Genomic DNA, 16,976 nt, shown 5'->3' with positions numbered 1-16,976 from the left:
TGCTGCTATAGCCCCAAAGCAGCCATAGACAATAAGCAAAGAATGAGCATAGCTGTGTTCCAATAAAACTTTATTTATAGATGTGGAAATGTGAATTTCATATCAATTCACCTGTCACTAAATATTATTCTTCTTTTAATTTTTTTAATAATTAAAAATGTAAAAATTACTCTTAGCTCAAAGTCTATATAAAAATAGTGGGCGAGCTGGATTTGACCCATATTGGCCGACCCCTGGTCGAGGCGCTGGAGATGCAGATGCTGACATGTCCTGCCGTAGGAGCCCACGAGCTTCCCTGAGGCTGGGAAGGGCTCCTTCACAGCCCTCAGGCTACTATGCCCCCACCAAACTCTTTGACCTTGTCTTAAAAGTCTCTCTCGAAACGGGGACAGTGAGACTCTGATCAGGCCAAGGTTAAGAAATGGCAATTCAGTTCCAAGCCCTGGCATTTTGAGCTCTAATTCCTCTAAGATAAATTTCAGACTCCAGAGACCCAATGCACAAGTGTGTCACCAATCCAGCGCACTGGAAGAGGTCTAACCTTGCATCTGGAATAGAACACAGAGCCCCAGCTGGTGGGAAGCCCTGCTGAGCAGGGAATTTAGAGGTTATCTGGGTTGGGTTTGAAGCACTGCAAACATTTGTTTCTTTCAGAGGGCAAAAGCCAGAGCTGATGGAAGGATGACAGGATAGGCGTTCCTGGATGAGGAGCAGGGGTGCTGAATGTTTGGGGCAGCCTCTCTGGAAGGCACTAATGGCCAACAAGGTTCACCTGGGGAAAGGCCTCTGCCCACCAGACTCTCGGGACTTTACACCAGTCTGCCCAGCCACCTCCCCACTGGTCTCCCAGCCCCGCCTCTCCCTGCTCCAGCGCCTACACCCAGACACTGAGTGATCTTCCACCATGACACGTTTGTTGTATCCCCTTCAAGACACCGTGAGGACCCCCGGCTTCCTCCCCCATCAAATCTAAATCCTTCTGCTTGGTTTCTAAGGGTCCCAGACTGACCCTTTTCCAACCACACAGTGGACCTCCCGGGGCACCACCATCCTCTGCACCTGTGTGTGTCCTGCATCCCAGAAGCCCCCGCTCCCACCCTCTGCCACACCTGGTCACATCCAGCCTTGACCTTTATATGAAGAGATCTTGCAGTAGGGTCACAGAAGAGGGATTTAATCGTGCTTCGGTTTCCTTATCTGTAAAATGGGGAAAATAAGAGCACCAACCTCATGGGGTTGCTGAGACTTAATTAGAACACGTGTGTCGAGCGTCCCCTGAGTGGTGCCAGAGTCGCCACTGTGTTTGGGAACAGCACCGGCCAGCAGCAGCCAGCCCTGTCTGACCGCAGAATACGTTCACCTCTTCCCTCTTTGAATATTTTTAAAGGTACCATTTGAATGACACAATTACCACAAAAGACTTCCAGGGTAGGTGTCCCTTCTCCCCGTTTAGACTACAAACCTTTCGTACTGAAAGCATTACGCCTTCCCTGGCCCTCCACGGAGACTCTGGGCCTCCACGGCCCTGGGTCTGGACTGTCATTTGCTTTTCCCTAATCTATTGAAATGCTGCCACACACTCTGGTGTCCTGTCTTTCGTGAGGAGCTTCAGGGGAAAGGCTGAAGACAAGTTATCTTCCTAGTACAGCGCTTTGACAGGCCAACAGAGAATCTGATCAATAGAGTGGCCTGGAGACGGTCAACATTAATATACGTAAGTAACAAAACCAAAGCGCTTTTGTTAAAACGACCCTCTGAGCGGCAGTCGAGCTCTAAGTGGACAGAAGAGTGCCATCTGGGTGGGGGCTGGCCTCCACCAAACCCTGAGTGTCACTCGAGAAAAGGACCTTCCAGGAAAGGCCCTGACGTCCACAGCGTGGCAGGCCCTGCCCGTTGTTTCCACGAGCTTCAAGAATCCAGGCTCCCCACCCAGAGCCCCCAAAGGTATGGCCAAAGGTTAATGGGCTCCAAAGGGAGGGCAGGAGGTATATAAGGGCCCATCAGACCAGTCAGACACCAGCAGACAAGCAGAGAGAGGCTCCGCCTGGCCCACTCAGACCACACTCACACTGTGAGTAGCCAGAGAAGGTGGGCGGGGGAGGTGTCAGCAGGAGCCTGAGGATGGGATGTGAGCCGAGCCAGCCCCGTCCAGAGCTCTCTGGGGTGAGCTGACCCGCTCCTGTGGCCCTCTGCCACCTTCAAATACCTACCTGAACTTCAGACTGAGTGCTCCGAGCTGGTTTCCAGCGTACGGTTAAAGCTGCACACAGTGGGCAAGCGCAGGGCTGCCCGGAGGCATGCAGGCTGGAGGGAGGAGCAGGGGGTGCAAATCCTGGCAAAAGTGAAGCTTTCTGGGGTCGGTGGTGCCATCGACTGCAGGCCGGGAACCCAAGCCAGAGCCCAGCATGGATGCAGGGCCATCCCACTTGGAATGGAGTCTTGGCTCTGGGAAGTTAAGGGGAAAGGCTGGGTCCCTAGGGAGATGACATGGCTGGGCAAGACTAGTGGGGCCCAGGGTTCCTAAAGGAGAGAGGGAGAAGAGACAGGTGCCCCCTCAGCCAGAGCCGAGCACCTGAAACCTGGAGCCCCACTCCCGGTAACGGAAAAGGAACATCAGCGGCTCATCATACAGTGAAAAGCCCTCGCTCCTACTCTGAGCTCCCCAGAACGCAAATGAATGTAGGTGACATGCCGGCTGCCAGTTGGAGCACGAAAATGAGCAGCAATTGGATTTTTGCCTTTTTTTAATTTAAAGTTTTTATTGATTCTTATGGAGTGAATTAAATGTGAACACCAGAATGAAAAGGGATCCATAGCGTCTCCGTGAAGGAAATGGGACACCATTAATGTGACACAGCTGTCTCCTCCGTAAGGGAGCTGGGGCCCCAGAGACTTCCACAGGGAAAGGAAAGGAGGAACAGTGATTCAGAGCACCCCACCCTCACCCATGCTATTACCTCAACAGAGCACAGGGCCTCAGTTTCTGAGACGTGGTCTTCAGTGGGTGGGTGGTCCTTCCCACCCTCCTGGGAATTTGTATGCAGCCGGCATGGGAGGCTTTGACTGTCTGAACTCTCGTGTTCTTTCTCATGGAGTTTTAGCGACATGGAGAGACCAAGTAGGACAGGGCAGCGGGAGAGCAAGAAGACAGAGGGGCCTTCAGACAACCAAGGAGACGGGTCCTAGCAGAGAGGTAGGACGCAAGCCCACAGCCGTGGAAGATTCTCTCCAAAGGGAGAGTCGAAGTTGGACCTGCAGGGAAGCTTAGAGGCCAGTCTGGGGCAGAACCCGCTCCTCCCATTGGAATCCAGCCCACCCAAGGGCTGTGGGAGCCCTGAGGTGACCCCCAGAAGCTTTTTATCTGAACCCTGTAATCCCCCCACCCCCGCTGCAGCAGAGGCTGTTCCGGTCTCCCTTCCCTACTCCAGGGGCCTGCCCCCTGTGGTGCCCTTCTCCCCTTTCTGTGGGCAGAGGCCACATGGAGAGGGTATTAGGACAAGCGCCAGGCCTCAGAAGGCCAGGCCTCCAGCCCCCACTGCCTTCAAATGGGTCCCTTCCCCTCCCCAGGCCTCCTCCACTCCCTAGATCACACCTGCTCCCAGGTGGGCATGAGGAGCATGTGGGAGAGGGCTTGGAATGGTAAGGAATCAACCAAGGCCAGTGCCCAGCAGGCCACGCCCCCCTCCACAGGACCATCCTGCCCCGGCCCCTTTCTCAAGTCCCTGCACTCCTGAGGTCCTCACGCCCACCTGCTCGCTGGTGTCTTGGCAGCCCTCCTTCCCGCCAGCCATTCCTGACACACCCACTTCCAGGATGTGGGAGGGCCTCACACATGCTCACGCTGGCACCTCGCCAGCACTGGTGGCATTGGTGCGGGTTGTTACAGGGAGGAAGTTGTTTCTGGATGGCAGCCAGCAGGCAGCTGGACTCACTGGAGCTGGGAAGGGGTTTGTTCCAGAGCCGGTGCTGGCCCAGAGGGGTGGGAACCCTGTTCTGCTCTTAGATGCTGCTCCAAGCTGAAGTATTCCATCTGGCTCTGCCTCCGCATGGGCAGAGGGTCTCCGCCCTTCCTCTCTAGACATGGGGTCTTGGCCCAGTGCTCCCAGGCAAAGCTGGAATCAGCTGGGCCTGGGTCCATCCCTTTTATCATCCTAATCGGCTCAGGGAGCAGGCAGGGCTCTCTGGATCTTGGGGCTTGGTTCTGCTGGCAATCTAAGAGTTTTTTAATCTGCAACATGGGGTCCCTCCTGCTTCATTAGCCCAGCTGACCCCAGGAGACCTCGTCAGTAACAAAGGGAAGAGCCAAGTGGAATGATCCTTCCCCGGTGTGTGCAGGGGGCAGGGCAGCCTCTCCCGGGTGCTTAGGGCAGAGAGGGGGCTCTGAGTTCCTCTGGTACAGCCCCACACCAGACCCAAGTCCAGAGAGGGTAAGTGGCTTGCTCAAGATTACACAGCTCCAGGTGGGCCATGGACCAGAGCTGAGGGCTCCTGCCTCCAACGCAGCAGCCTGTCCCTGTACCCTACATTGGTGACAGGAGCTTCCTGTTTTCGTCCAGCTCCAGAATGCTGTCCCGCAAGGCCGTGGCCTTTCTGCTGGTGGTGCATGCAGCCATCATGCTGGCTTCCCAGAAGGAAGCCTACATTCCCATCGTCACCTACGGCGAAGTCCAGAGGATGCAGGTAAGATAGTCCCAGGCTGCCCGCCTCCCCAGTGTGGCCGAGTTGACCCACAGCCCTGCTCAGCACTGAAGTGACATTAGTTTCTCTGAGGCATAAGTGTCCCTTCAGTAAACCCATGTTTAATCAGCTATGCCAGGGACACTGAGGCAAATATGCAGAACCAGGACCCCAGATAACCCCAGACCCCAGCCGTCCCCCCGGCCACCTCCACTCTTTCACTAGCGCCGCAAAGGTATCAGTAGCTCCCACGGGCGACATCTTTTCCCACCCCTGCCCATCCTTCAGGGGAAGTTTTCAATTAACAAGCCAATAAATATTTGTGGAGCATCTCTGCAGCACAAAGGGCCACCCCGGGTGAGAGGCCAGACATGCAAGGAAATCTCAGAACCTCCCGTCTTCAGGGAGCTGGCTCGGGAGCCAAGACACAAACATATGAAAGATTCACTAATAACAAAAAACAAAAGGGAGATGTCATAAGGCAGGACGTGATTAATTGTCCAGTAAGTAATGCTGCTGGTATGCACTGAGTTCAGGGCAGGAGAAAACATGGTGGGCTGGTGCGGAAGAGGGGAACCTGAGCTGAGGGCCTTGAGAGAGAAGGATGGGGGACAGGTGGGCGCAAATGTTCGAGCGGTAAAGAAGGTGCCTTTCCAGGGAGTGGTGGCCAAAGCCTCCTTCTCTTTAGAGCCCGGAAGAAAACAGGGCAGGTTTAATGGAACTCAGGCAGCGGAGCCTAAGGAAAACTGGGCTGCTGGACCTGCCTCCCTGGGCCTTTTACTTTAGACATCAAGGGGTTCTGAGTGTCTTGCCACCTTTGTTTCTCTCTCTTTTTTTTTTTTGGCCGCACTACACGGCTTGTGGGATTTTAGGTCCCCAACCAGGGATTGAACCCGGGCCCTCGGCAGTGAGAGCGCAGAGTCCTAACCACTGGACCACCAGGGAATTCCCTGTTTCTCTTTAAATGGGATGAAGTAATGGACGTTCATGCCCCACGTGTCTGAGACCAAGGCTCCAATAAGGATCCATGAGTGAGTCAGTTCTCTGGGAGGTCACGTGGCCCTGAGGCTCAGCCTCTGTAGCAACGCGCTCTGTCCCGGGGTAGGTTTCCACGCACCCAGTGAACAGCATCCTTTACAGAGGCCAGGCTGGACCCAGCTCCCCTTCTTCAGGGGTGGACATGCAAAGTGATGGAGGAGATACAGCGGATCCCCTAAACCTACCTTCGTCCACCACTCGGCTCCCTCTGCAGGAAAGATGACCAACTGTTCCAGAATCACCATGTCCCAGGGCAGGCCCAGAGCTGAACCCCCAGAGTGTCCTCAGAGAAACCAAAGGAATGGGGGTGTATCTGATCTCAGTGCTCAGGGACCTAGCAAGCAGGATGCCCGGCAAGATGTGAGGCTGGACAGAAAGAGTCAAACTCAGTATTACACGAACTGGCAAAATGGCAACCAAAGGACGCTTGGCATTAATCTGCTCTGTGGTTTTCCTCCTCATAATTGCCAAGCACTGGCATTTTTATGAAGAAGCTGCAAACTCCTTCCTCCATAATTCATCTCCCTGTCTTGCCTCATAAATCACCTCCCAGGGGCTCCAGTTTTGGGGCCACCCCACGGAGCCCTCACCATCTTTTTTTATAGGCTCTTTGCTAAGAAAAACACATTTTCGCACTTAATATGCAGGAAGGGCGGCCATTATTTTCAGCATTTTAACTTAATTAACAGTAACAACCTGGGTGTAATGTTTGAACTACAAAGGAACGGATTCCTCTTCAAGTTGACTTGTTGGTGGGCAAATCGAGGGCCGTTGTCAAGCTGCTGGGTGTCTGAGACACCCTGTGAGAGGTGCCTGGGAAAAGGGGTTCTTTTGGCCTGAGCGGGAGCTCAGGCCACTTAGCACTCTGGGTAGAGACTCCAAGGGGCCATACGGGTGGTTGAGGGAGGGTGAGTTTTGTACAGTTTTGTGCTCGACCCCTAGGAAAAGGAGCGGTACGAAGGGCAAAAGAAATCCCTGAGTGTACAGCAGAGGTCCGAGAAGGTGGGCCCTCTGGACCCCGCAGAGCCTTTGGAGGAAGAAGAAAAGGAAGTTATCAAGGTGAGCAGACAGGGGGGCAATGCAGAGAAACCCAGTAGGGGGATGGTCCCCGGCCACCACAGAATGTTCTGTGAACCAGACACTGAGGCAACAAGCTCCGTCCTAGGAGGGAGAAACAGATACCAAAGATGAGACAATAAACCATTTTAGGCACCAAATAAGGAGGTAGAATAGAGAGCGACGGTGGGGCTGGGGGCACTGCTTTGGCCGGGGGAGCGGAGGGAAGGCCTCTCAGAGGAGGTGACGTTTGATCTGAAAACTGAAGGATCAGGAGGAGCCACCCATGCAAAGAGCTAGAGCAAGAACATCCCAGAAGAAGGAACAGGGAGTGCAAAGGCCCGGCTCAGGAAGCCCCTGGTGGGTCAGAGGCCCTCGAGGCCCAGGGGGTGCTGAGAGAGGGCAAGAGGCCAGCAGGGCCTGGTGGGCCAGGCAAGACGCCTGGGAGGCTGTTGGGGGTTCAAAGCAGGGAAGTCATCTGCTCTGACTCAGAAAGAACCGGGGCGGCAGGAGTGGAGGCAGGAGACCAGTCAGAAGGCAGCTGTGGTCCTCAGGGAGAGACGACGGGGGTGCCGTTTCCTGCCCTAGACTGGAGCCGGGAGACAGCTACCGCGTCAGGACCCAGGGTCCAGGGCCTTGAGCGCCCAGTGAGGATGCACAGATTGTCAGGGCTGGAGAGAGCGTTGAGTTTGTCTAGTAGGACTCTTTAATTTCACAGACTCATTTATTCAGATGGAGAACACTTACTAAGCCTCCGCTATGTGCAAGGCACACTTCTGGGCACTGGTGATAGAGTGACAAACAAAACAGACAAATCCTCTGCCCTCAGGGAGCTCATACTCCCGGGGAGAACAGAAACAAGGTACTGGAAGCATCAGCAACAGACCGCAAACAAGGTAAATAAGCAAACTTTACAGTAGGTCACATGGTGATAGGTGATGTGGAGGAAAATAAAACAGGGAAAGGAGATGGGGTGGGTGATAATTTTAAATAGGGTGATCAGAGCAGGTGTCATGAGTAGATTGTTGTTCCTGCAAAGACCTGAAGAGAGGGAGGGAGTGAACCATAAGGATATCTGGGGGAAGAGCTTTCCAGGCAGAAGAAACAGCCAGTGCAAAGGCCCTGAGGCAGGAGTGGGCCCAGAGGAGAGGGGGAGAGGGAGGGAGGGAGAGGAGAGGGGGAAGGGGAGAGAGAGAGAGAAAGAGAGAGAGCGCTTCAGCCCAGGGTGGTCATGGGGGAGGCAGAGCAAAGTGGTCAGATTCTGGAAATATTTTGGAGGTACAAGCCCACAGGATTTGCTGAAAGAATGGATATAGGATGTGAAGAAAGAGAAAAGCAAAAACTGACTTCAAGGTTTTTGGCTGGAACACCTAGAAGGATGGATTTGCCACTCACTGAGCTGGTGAAGCCTGTGGTTGGCTCAGGTTGGCAGGAAGAAGATCAGGAGGTCAGACTGGGCCTGTGAACTGTGAGATGCCTGTTGGGCACCCAGGTGGAGACGTTGCACGGGCAGGTCGGTATGCAAGTCTGGACTTTAGGAAAGGTTGGGGCTGGAGACATAAATGTGGGAGTCATCAGCGATTATATAGAATTTCAAGCCAGGACAAGGCAAGATCCTTTCGGGGGCGGGGAGTCTGTGGATGGAGAAAGAAGAAGTCCCAGGACTGAGTGTGGAACACTTTCCTGTAAAGGGGTCTGGAAGTGGGTGGGGCAGACTGGCAGACTGATATCTAGAGAGAGTGGGGGCCTTGCCAAGGTCACGCAGTGGTCAAGGCAGAACAGAGCTGGACTCCACACCTCCTGCCTCCCAGTGAACACTGGCCAGTGATCTTTGCACCCCCTTGGATCCCCACAGCATGCTGTCCACAGACAGTGATGTCATACATGTGGCACAGAGAGTGACCTCGGTGCTGTCACTGCAGCGGCAGAAGGGGGGGCACTCCTTTCCTTCCCGCATGCTCCCTGGGCTCTAGAGGAGGGAGCCGGGAGTGAGTCCTCCGCCTGGCAAAGGGGGAGCTCGCTCAGAACTGCCCTCGAAATGCACCTGAGACAGAGTTTATGGCACGGACCCTGAGGCTCCCACGGTACAGGTTATATCCGATGTAACATCTCAGGAGGCTTGGGGTGGGTACCTCTTGTCCCCTCTCCCTATCCTTAGAACCATGACATGCAGGCCAGGAGGTCCTTTCTGGGTCATTCAGTCCAGCCTCTTCATTTTAAAGTAAGGAAACCACTCCCACAGCAAGGGAACAGCACACGCAGGGCTGGAACCGTCAGCCTGCAGAGCTGCCCCTAAGGTTGTCCTTCAGGCCTCCTGAGTCCATTTCCCACCCCCGGTGTGTCAGGTGGGAGGTGGGGGAGCGAGCCTGGGACTCCTCCATCACGGCTCTCTGGAGAGTCAGGGGGTCTTGGCATGTGCAGCAAGACCATTGAACCGGGAGCTCTGGGGGGAGATCGGTTGGTGCCCCTTGCTCTGCCCCAACAACCCTTCTTGGTGGAGAGCCTCCAGACAGCTCCTCCACGGTCTCACATGTGTCCCCAAGGTGCTAGAGAAAGCGTAGCCTGGGCGTCCCGGGCCTGGACCCTGGAGCATGGCCCTCTGCGTGTACTTCTCCCTCGCTATTTAGTACCTGTGTGGCCTTGAGCAAGTTACTTGACCACTTTGTCCTCAGTTTCCTCATCTGCAAAATGGGGACACTAATCCCCATTAGTGTCTCTACATCATAGGGTCATTGAGAGGCTTAACCTACGGAAAGCATTTAGAATGACACCTGGCACCTGGTACACTCCCACGTGTTAGCTATTATCATTCAGGAGAAGGGGAGGGGACTTTCCTCCTCTGATCCCAGCTTCCCCAATGGGGTGAGGCTGGTTGATCCTCCTCCCTCCCTGCTTGGTCTCAGCAACTTACAGGATCCAGCCCCCAGGTGAGAATTGGGGGGAGGGGCCAGAACTCCCAGAGGACCCCAGGGGATCCGGAAGAGTGGCACGGCTCCCCCGCGGTCCTCCAACCACCTGTAGGGCAGCCAGGGGTCAAAGGCACGGCACGCTCTCCCTTCCTGTTAACTCTGCCTTATTTCACAGCTGACTGCTCACGTGGAAATTGGAATGAGGATGAACTCCAGGCAGCTGGAAAAGTACCGGGCCACCCTGGAAGGGCTGCTGCGTGAGGTGCTGCTGTCCAGCCAGAACGGTAAGCGGAGGCAGGGCGCCTCCGGGTTCATATTCCTGCAGCGTAGCCAAGTAGGGTTTGGGGGCTGTGATTTGTTTTTCTGCTTTGCTCTTGAGAACCTGAAGCTGCCTTCTGCCGCAAGCTCCCGCACCCCACCCCGCCTCCGAGGGGAGCCTAATCACAGATTTGGTGTGGGTACGGGGAGGGGGCGAGGGGGCGGGCCTCGGATGGCTGCTGTTGGTTGGGGAGGCCCAATTCCCCAGCCAGGGGCGTCTTCAGGCCCTGCCTCCAGGGCTCAGACCCCTTTCCCTAACGCCTTTCTGGCAGAGGACCACAAGTGACAGCAACCCCGCCCAAACCCTCCCCCTGCACAGATCTGTTCCTTCCCTCCCCAAACGCCAGTGAGGCTGCTTGGTGACTCTAATGGAAACCCTGGCGCAGTCTGGCCACAAAAGCCTGCATTTTTTTTCCCCCATCCATTCTGCAAATCGAAGTCCTGAGCCCCATTTGGCCTTCCCCGGGTCAAGGTCGGCCTGAGTTACTTGTGCAAAGCTAGGTCCTATGTGACAAACAGCCACCAATTTCTTCTCCTAGTCCCCAGGAGGAGAGGAGAAAGGCCAGGAGAAAACGTTTGGGGCGGAGGAACTGAGAGGTTAAATTACTAGCCCCAGGCTACGGAGAAAGCTAGAGGGAGAGTCTGGCCAGACCTCCCCTCCTTCCTCAGACCTGCAGGCAGGTTTAGAAGGTGGTTTCACAGATGGACCTGATGACACTTCTGAGCTGCAAATTTCCTTTGCTTTTCTCCAGCAGCCAAGTGACAGGTCACCTGGGGGAGAAGCTGGACGGAACTCGGATCCCACCACCCCCCATCCAGAGAGGTCCCGGGAGCCCATCTGCGCAGCCCATCTGCTGGGCTTGGAAGGAAAACACCCTCTCCCAAGCAAATCCCCCTCCAGCAAATAAATCATGAAATATACAGAAATGACTCTTTTATTTAATATTTTAATTTCCAAAGGTCAGAGTCAGGTCATGCCATAAAGGGGGAAATAATAAAGCTCAGAGAGAGTTTGGCCATAACTGGTGCGTATATTAGCAAAGCACGTGCCTTTTGTAAGTTCCGTGTGCAAATATTAATTGAGACCCACGGAATCGGAAGATTCGCGCCGGCCCTTCCGTTCTAGGTAAGGAAACTGAGGCCCGGAGAGACGGCATCTTTTGCCCATGTGCTGAGTCAGTGGCCGAGCAAGCACAGGAACTCAGGCCTCCTGAATCCTGGTCCATTTTCTGTTTACTGACTCGAGGTCTAATGGACCAGAGCGTTTTAAGGCCTCTGCGCTCAACCCCTTGCTGGGTAACTTCCAGCTAGCCCTTTAACCTCAATGAGCCTTTGCAAAAGCAAGGTGGTAATATCTGCCTTGAGATCTGGGGACGCAGGCACCAGCAAAAAGCAAATTACTATTATTATTATCACCTTGTGACTACATGCTCCAGCATCTATGGCAAAATTACACAGCCAACCCATTTTATTTCTGCCTTCTAAACAAAACTGGTTGGGAAATTTCATTCTAATTTAATTTTACGCTAATGAATGTTCATTTATTTATAAACTGGGGCCATATAGGAACCCAAGCTCCAGCCATAGGTTACTAGCAATTAGACAACAGTGCCCATTCCGTATCTCCACCCGCCCCAGCCACTTCAAGGGCTTAGCCGTGGATAACAGTCAGAACAAGATGACTCCAGCCCTTAAAAAGGACCCTCGCTTGGGGTGCTCTGAATGCCCCTCGAGGAACCTTACACGGGACCCAGAGCCTGCACACAGCACGTTCACACAGTTTCCAGTGCACGTACTGATCAACCCAAGCACAGCTGCCGGATCCCGGGAGATGCTGCCCAGACACCCGCTGATAAATGGGGAGAGACACCCGCTAATAAATGGCTGCAGCAGGGCACGTGAAGGGAGGAAAAGCCACAGGAATCTAGCTATAAAGCGTGCGATTGGAGGAACTGGATCCAGAACTCCTCCTCGCCCTTCCGAGTTCCACCAAGTTCCTCCGTTATCAGTAACGCTCTCCAAGAAGCAAAAAAACAAAATGTTCACTGTCTCTTTCCTTGTGGAAAACACAGATTTCGCGTCTTTTCCTCGCCCTCTGCTGAGATCTGCCCCTACAGTGGGACCACCTTCCCCCACCCCCAGTAGGGGGCGCCCATTTCTGGGGCGGGGGTGGGGTGGGGGTGGTCCCAGCACCCTCTGGGGAATTTTCCCGAAGCTCCTGAGGGTTGAAATGGGTGCTATGGAGGGAAATGAGACACCTAGGAGATTTCACCCCGGATGGTCTGCGTCTTTTTAAATGGGAATTGCTTCAGCAAGCACAGCACCTAGGAAGCGTGAGGATGCTGTCGGTTCCGCAGAACAGGCCGGTTCAGAGCTCAGCTCAGCTCAGAGCTCAGAGTTCAGAGTTCAGGTCCGCCACCCTCACCCGGTGGCCTCTGAAGTGCTTCCCAGTAATGAGCCACAACGGGGACCCAGCCACCACCTGCTTCTTTACGCACAGCGCCCCGGCCGCCTGTTTAGATATGTCGGCCCCTTTCTTCTCTCGTTTTCCTCCTCCACCTGCCACTGGAAGAAATTAAAACTGGGTCAGCGGTGGGGGGTTGGTTGGGGAGGTTCTGAGCTGAGCCAAGGAGAAAATGACCATGCTTTCACAAAACAGAAGTAAAGAGAGACACACTCTTGATTAAAGCTAGAGGATGTCTAGACCAGGACCCAGCCAGCATCAGAGACAGGGAAAGTGCCCAGAGGAACCAGTAGGGCGAGGATGCGGCTTCTCAACGTCTGGCTGAGATTTATCCAGCAAAATCTACAAGAATTGTTCCAGATACCTGGCAATTACAGAGAGTTACAGATTACCCGTTTTCATCTGGAATGTACTTTTACACTTAGGACCACGGGTAATTATAGGGCGACCTGAGCCTAGTTTCACAAGATGGAGATGATGAGGTATTTTCTTGGTAACCACGTCAGTGTGATTTTATAATTACTGAGCTACGTGGATTTGCCATGAAATTGAATACTTAAAAGCAAAGAGTAATTACCTGATATCTGTACTCTATAATTTAGTGTAATCTAATCATGGACAAAGCCCAAAAGAAAATGTTCTGAAAGCATTACATTTTTCTTCATACACAATTCATTATTGACATTGGGGAATGTATTCCATGCCTCTAAAGGAACTCTTACCCACAGATACCAAGGTGTGAAAGTGGCCAAAAGAGTGAGAGTTTTGTTTAATTTTCAGCTGCTGATGAAAAGCAGGTAACATAACTGCTCATTAAACCCATTCTGACACTTTTTTGTGACTCTATTTGCCCCTTCATTGACCTAGAGAGATAGGTCAGGGTACTTAGATGAGGCAGCAAGATGCTGGGCAGAGCTGGGGCCGTTCCAGTCCAAATCTAAGCCAAAAATTGCACCCACATCGTCCCCCTTTCCAACCATACTCTCCCAGTGCCCCCACCACGGTGTGACGCCACCCATGCTATGGTTCGAAGGAAGCCCAGAATAGACAAGAGGGATGCACGAGGCCAGGGACAAGGTGGATCAAGGGCAAGTCCATGGTCCGGAGCATCTTTAAGGACCTGATAAATGTGTGCAGGGCTTTTCGCAGGAAGAGAATGAGAAAGGAACCCACTAAAAGATTTATGGCTGTTATTATTATAAGGCTCTGCCGAGACAGAGAGAGGTCGGCAGGACAGCAGGCAGCATGGCAGCCCCTTGGGAATCCAGAGCATCCTCCAAGCAGCCCCTCATCTCTACTAAATGTGTGGATGTGGTTACGAAGTAGATTTAGACATTGGAGCTTGTTTTCCCTCTTTTGACTTTAAGAAATCAGGAAGACCAACCACAGCCTGAGCTGCTCACCTTAAAAAAAAAAAAGCCACAACAAAGTGATGAGAAAGGAGGGCACACAGGACAGCCGTTGACTTTGCAATATTGCCCTGTTCTTGGAAATGTGTGTTCCCATACTCGACAGGTCCAGCGGCAGAACTAGAAGAGACACAGAAAGGCAGATCTGAGAAGACTCAAAGGGGCCTCGTGGGCAGCTCCCAACACGACACGGGCGGTGGTGGCAAAGAAGCACTAAGATGGAGCCCTTCGGAGGGGAAGACCTGAGGGTCAGTGTCGGAAGTGTGGGGACGGTCACGTGGATAAAACAAACTGATGGGCAACAAACTGACTTCACTGAAGCTGGTAAAAGTGCTTTGAGGGCAGAGAATGTTGATGGAGGACCCTGAAGGGTTATCAATCCAGGGAAGGGGTGGACTGGATCGGGGAGTTCAGGAGGAAAATGTAGAGGCCCGAGACCTGGGAGGAACGATTGACTCATGAGGTTTTATTCTTTTTTCTTTTTTTTTTTAATGAGGTTTTTTTTCTTTTTTTTTATTTTTAATTTTCCTTTTTTAAAATTTTTTAATTTTTAATTTTTAAAATTTTTTGGCTGTGGCGCACGGCATGTGGAATCTTAGTTGCCTGATCAGGGATCAAACCCATGCCCCCTGCAGTGGAAGCGCGGAATCTTAACCACTGGACTGCCAGGGAAGTCCCTCATGAGTTTTTTTCTGACTGAATTTTCCAAACAGATTGTGAGGCTTCTTCTTGGAGGGATGGGGAGGGGAAGCATGACTGGCAAATATGCTCTAAGTGGTGGCACATTACCCCAAAGGCCTGCTAGACCCGGCGAGGCAGAGGTGGAGCGCTGGGGGATGGGGGAAGGGAGGGCACTGCTGCAAACATGATGGGTTTGAGGCTGAAGGGAAAACGACAGGGTTCGGGTGGGACTAGGGGAGGGCTGGGGGTCATTTGGCCCTGGGTGTATGTAGCAGCAGCCGGGACCCCAAACACAAGGAAAGCCGACAAAGCCCACACTGGGGACCACCCCGGGGGTGGCCCCGTTTTGGTATTTTTTAAAATCGCCCCGAGATCCACTGTGTGGAAATAGACTGTAACTCTGTGAAATGCTGTAACATTAACTTTGTTTAAGCATCAGTTTCAAGCCCTCTTAGAATACATGGGGCCAGTATTGATGCTGAAAGGCTCATTCTTTACATATTGAACTGCACAGCTGCAAGGAGAAGCACAAATGTTACCAACTCATTTGTCATGCAAACAGTGCTTCAGAAAGAAAGAAAATACTATTATGTGGTATATGTGTTAGGCAATCACTATATCAAATTCATGGTATTCCATGCAAACACAGGCAGAGAAAAGGAAAACAACACTTGGTGAGAGAAATCGCACCACATGGGAGCAGCTAAGTCGGGGGAGATGGCGAGGCTAACTCGGAAGCCTGACCAAGCGGAGGCTGTCATTTCCCCCGCAATGTGGCCAGTGATAAATGCTCCGTGATAGAGCAAGTGGCAGGAATGCAAACGCTGGCAGAGGTGCCTTGTCCAGGGACCCAGGGTGGGGAGACAAGGTGGGGGTGGGCAACGGGACCATAGAGGAGGAGGCGAGATTGGGGGAAGGTGAGAACTGAATTGGAGGGTTAGAAAGAGAATGGAACTTATGAGACCAGCAATAAGTGTTTGGGAAAGGCAGTTGATGATCGATGTGGAAGGAATACAAAGAGGGAGTGGGAGGCAGAAGGAAGACCACAGTGTTACTTCCATTTGTCACCACTCCCCATGCTTCCCTTAGGGGTTTTCTCTGTCCGGTGGGAGGTTCTACACAGCACTGATGCTGCACACAAATGGGTTAAGTGCAAACACTATGGAGCATGTGTCCTGAGCACCTTATACAAATTACCTCTTCTAATCCTCACAGCAGTCCTATGAGGTTTACTGGCCAACAGGCTAGAAATGTTAATTGGATATGATTGCACATCTAATAGTGGTGGAGTTTGGATTCAAGAACCCCCTACCTAAATCCACAGGTGACACAAGACTACATCTTGGCGTCTTCTCCTATCTATCTCTCCTTATGAAAATCCCACCATCCGGCCACACGGCCTCCTCGCACAGGCTCAAACTGCCCCTAAGAGCCCAAGGGCATTTGCCTGTTCTGTCCCCACGATGGGATGCAGTGTCCTCCTCTGGCAGGAGCTCCTTTCCTGCCAGCATCTGGCCAAGGGCAGGGCCTGCAGCCCCTTAGGGCTCAATGTCAGTGAGTGAACAGCCAGGAAAACACAGAGGCCTGCCAACCATGACCTTAGTTCAGACCAGGTCCCAGAACATGCCTGGGGTCTACGCCACAACCCAAACAAAGCCCTTCCCTGAACGCATTGGTCCCCAAGCGCAGAGAGAAGCAAAGGATTCCATCTCCCCACTCTCGGCAGTGCTTGTCTTTCACCATTGTCGACTAAAATGCACAACTTAAAAGTTGAGAGTTATGTTTTATTCAGCAGACATTCTTAGGACTTCAAGCCCGGGAGAGAGCCTCTCATATAACACTGAGAAAACGGTTCCGAAGGGGAAGAGGGGCAGTCAGGATATATAGGAGTTTTTGCAACAACACCAGGTAGTTGGAACAAAAGATAACTGTCAATAAAAGAAAACCAGATGACTCAAGTTAAGGAATTTAGCACTTTTCTATGTATGGGAAGATGCAAGAGTCTGGGCTCACTGAAACCATTCTTTCACATGCACCTCAGCTATCTGGGGCCAGTATCCTGTGTTTTCCAGAGTTTCCTCAAGCTTCACTGTGGGGAGTGGCTGCTAGATGGCAGGCATCCCTTGTTTCCTTCTTGAGTTCCCTCAGGGCTCATCATTGGGGGTGACTGTAACGTGGTGGCTAGATCCCTAGTTTACTGATATGGCAGGCAATATTTTATTTCTTAGCGTTAAGTAATTCATCCATTAAATCAACATGACTTTATCGAGTGCCTACCACGTGCCAGGGACTGTGCAAGGGGAGGAGGATTCAGAGATAAACAGCACTTGCATTACAGACGAGAAGGACTGAGCAAGGTGGGAAAGAAAAAAGGAAAACAAAAACAAAACGCCAAAAACCCTCAGACCTCCCCAACATGGCAGC

General features: G+C 52.7%; 1 protein-coding gene across 1 annotated transcript; it reads left to right on the top strand.

Annotated features, from left to right (window-relative positions):
- Positions 1-4,306: 4,306 nt before the first annotated feature.
- Positions 4,307-10,809, top strand: MLN (motilin). Its single transcript, XM_007186876.2, has 5 exons — positions 4,307-4,427; positions 4,557-4,680; positions 6,658-6,774; positions 9,856-9,964; positions 10,751-10,809. Exons 2-5 carry the CDS (start codon positions 4,564-4,566, stop codon positions 10,759-10,761), a joined length of 354 nt encoding a protein of 117 aa, XP_007186938.1. The 5' UTR covers positions 4,307-4,427; positions 4,557-4,563; the 3' UTR covers positions 10,762-10,809.
- Positions 10,810-16,976: the final 6,167 nt, after the last annotated feature.

Source organism: Balaenoptera acutorostrata, chromosome 10 (genome assembly GCF_949987535.1).
Source record: "Balaenoptera acutorostrata chromosome 10, mBalAcu1.1, whole genome shotgun sequence".
Classification (NCBI taxonomy): domain Eukaryota; kingdom Metazoa; phylum Chordata; class Mammalia; order Artiodactyla; family Balaenopteridae; genus Balaenoptera; species Balaenoptera acutorostrata.
The sequence above is the reverse complement of the archived record's forward strand: the minus strand, read 5'-3'. Positions and strand labels throughout refer to the sequence as shown.

Excerpts from the sequence above, each read along its gene's own strand:
- MLN (XM_007186876.2), top strand. The coding sequence starts at position 4,564 with ATGCTGTCCCGCAAGGCCGTGGCCTTTCTGCTGGTGGTGCATGCAGCC. Across the intron at positions 4,681-6,657 it reads GCGAAGTCCAGAGGATGCAG|GAAAAGGAGCGGTACGAAGG; the intron begins GTAAGATAGTCC and ends CTCGACCCCTAG. Across the intron at positions 6,775-9,855 it reads AAGAAAAGGAAGTTATCAAG|CTGACTGCTCACGTGGAAAT; the intron begins GTGAGCAGACAG and ends CTTATTTCACAG.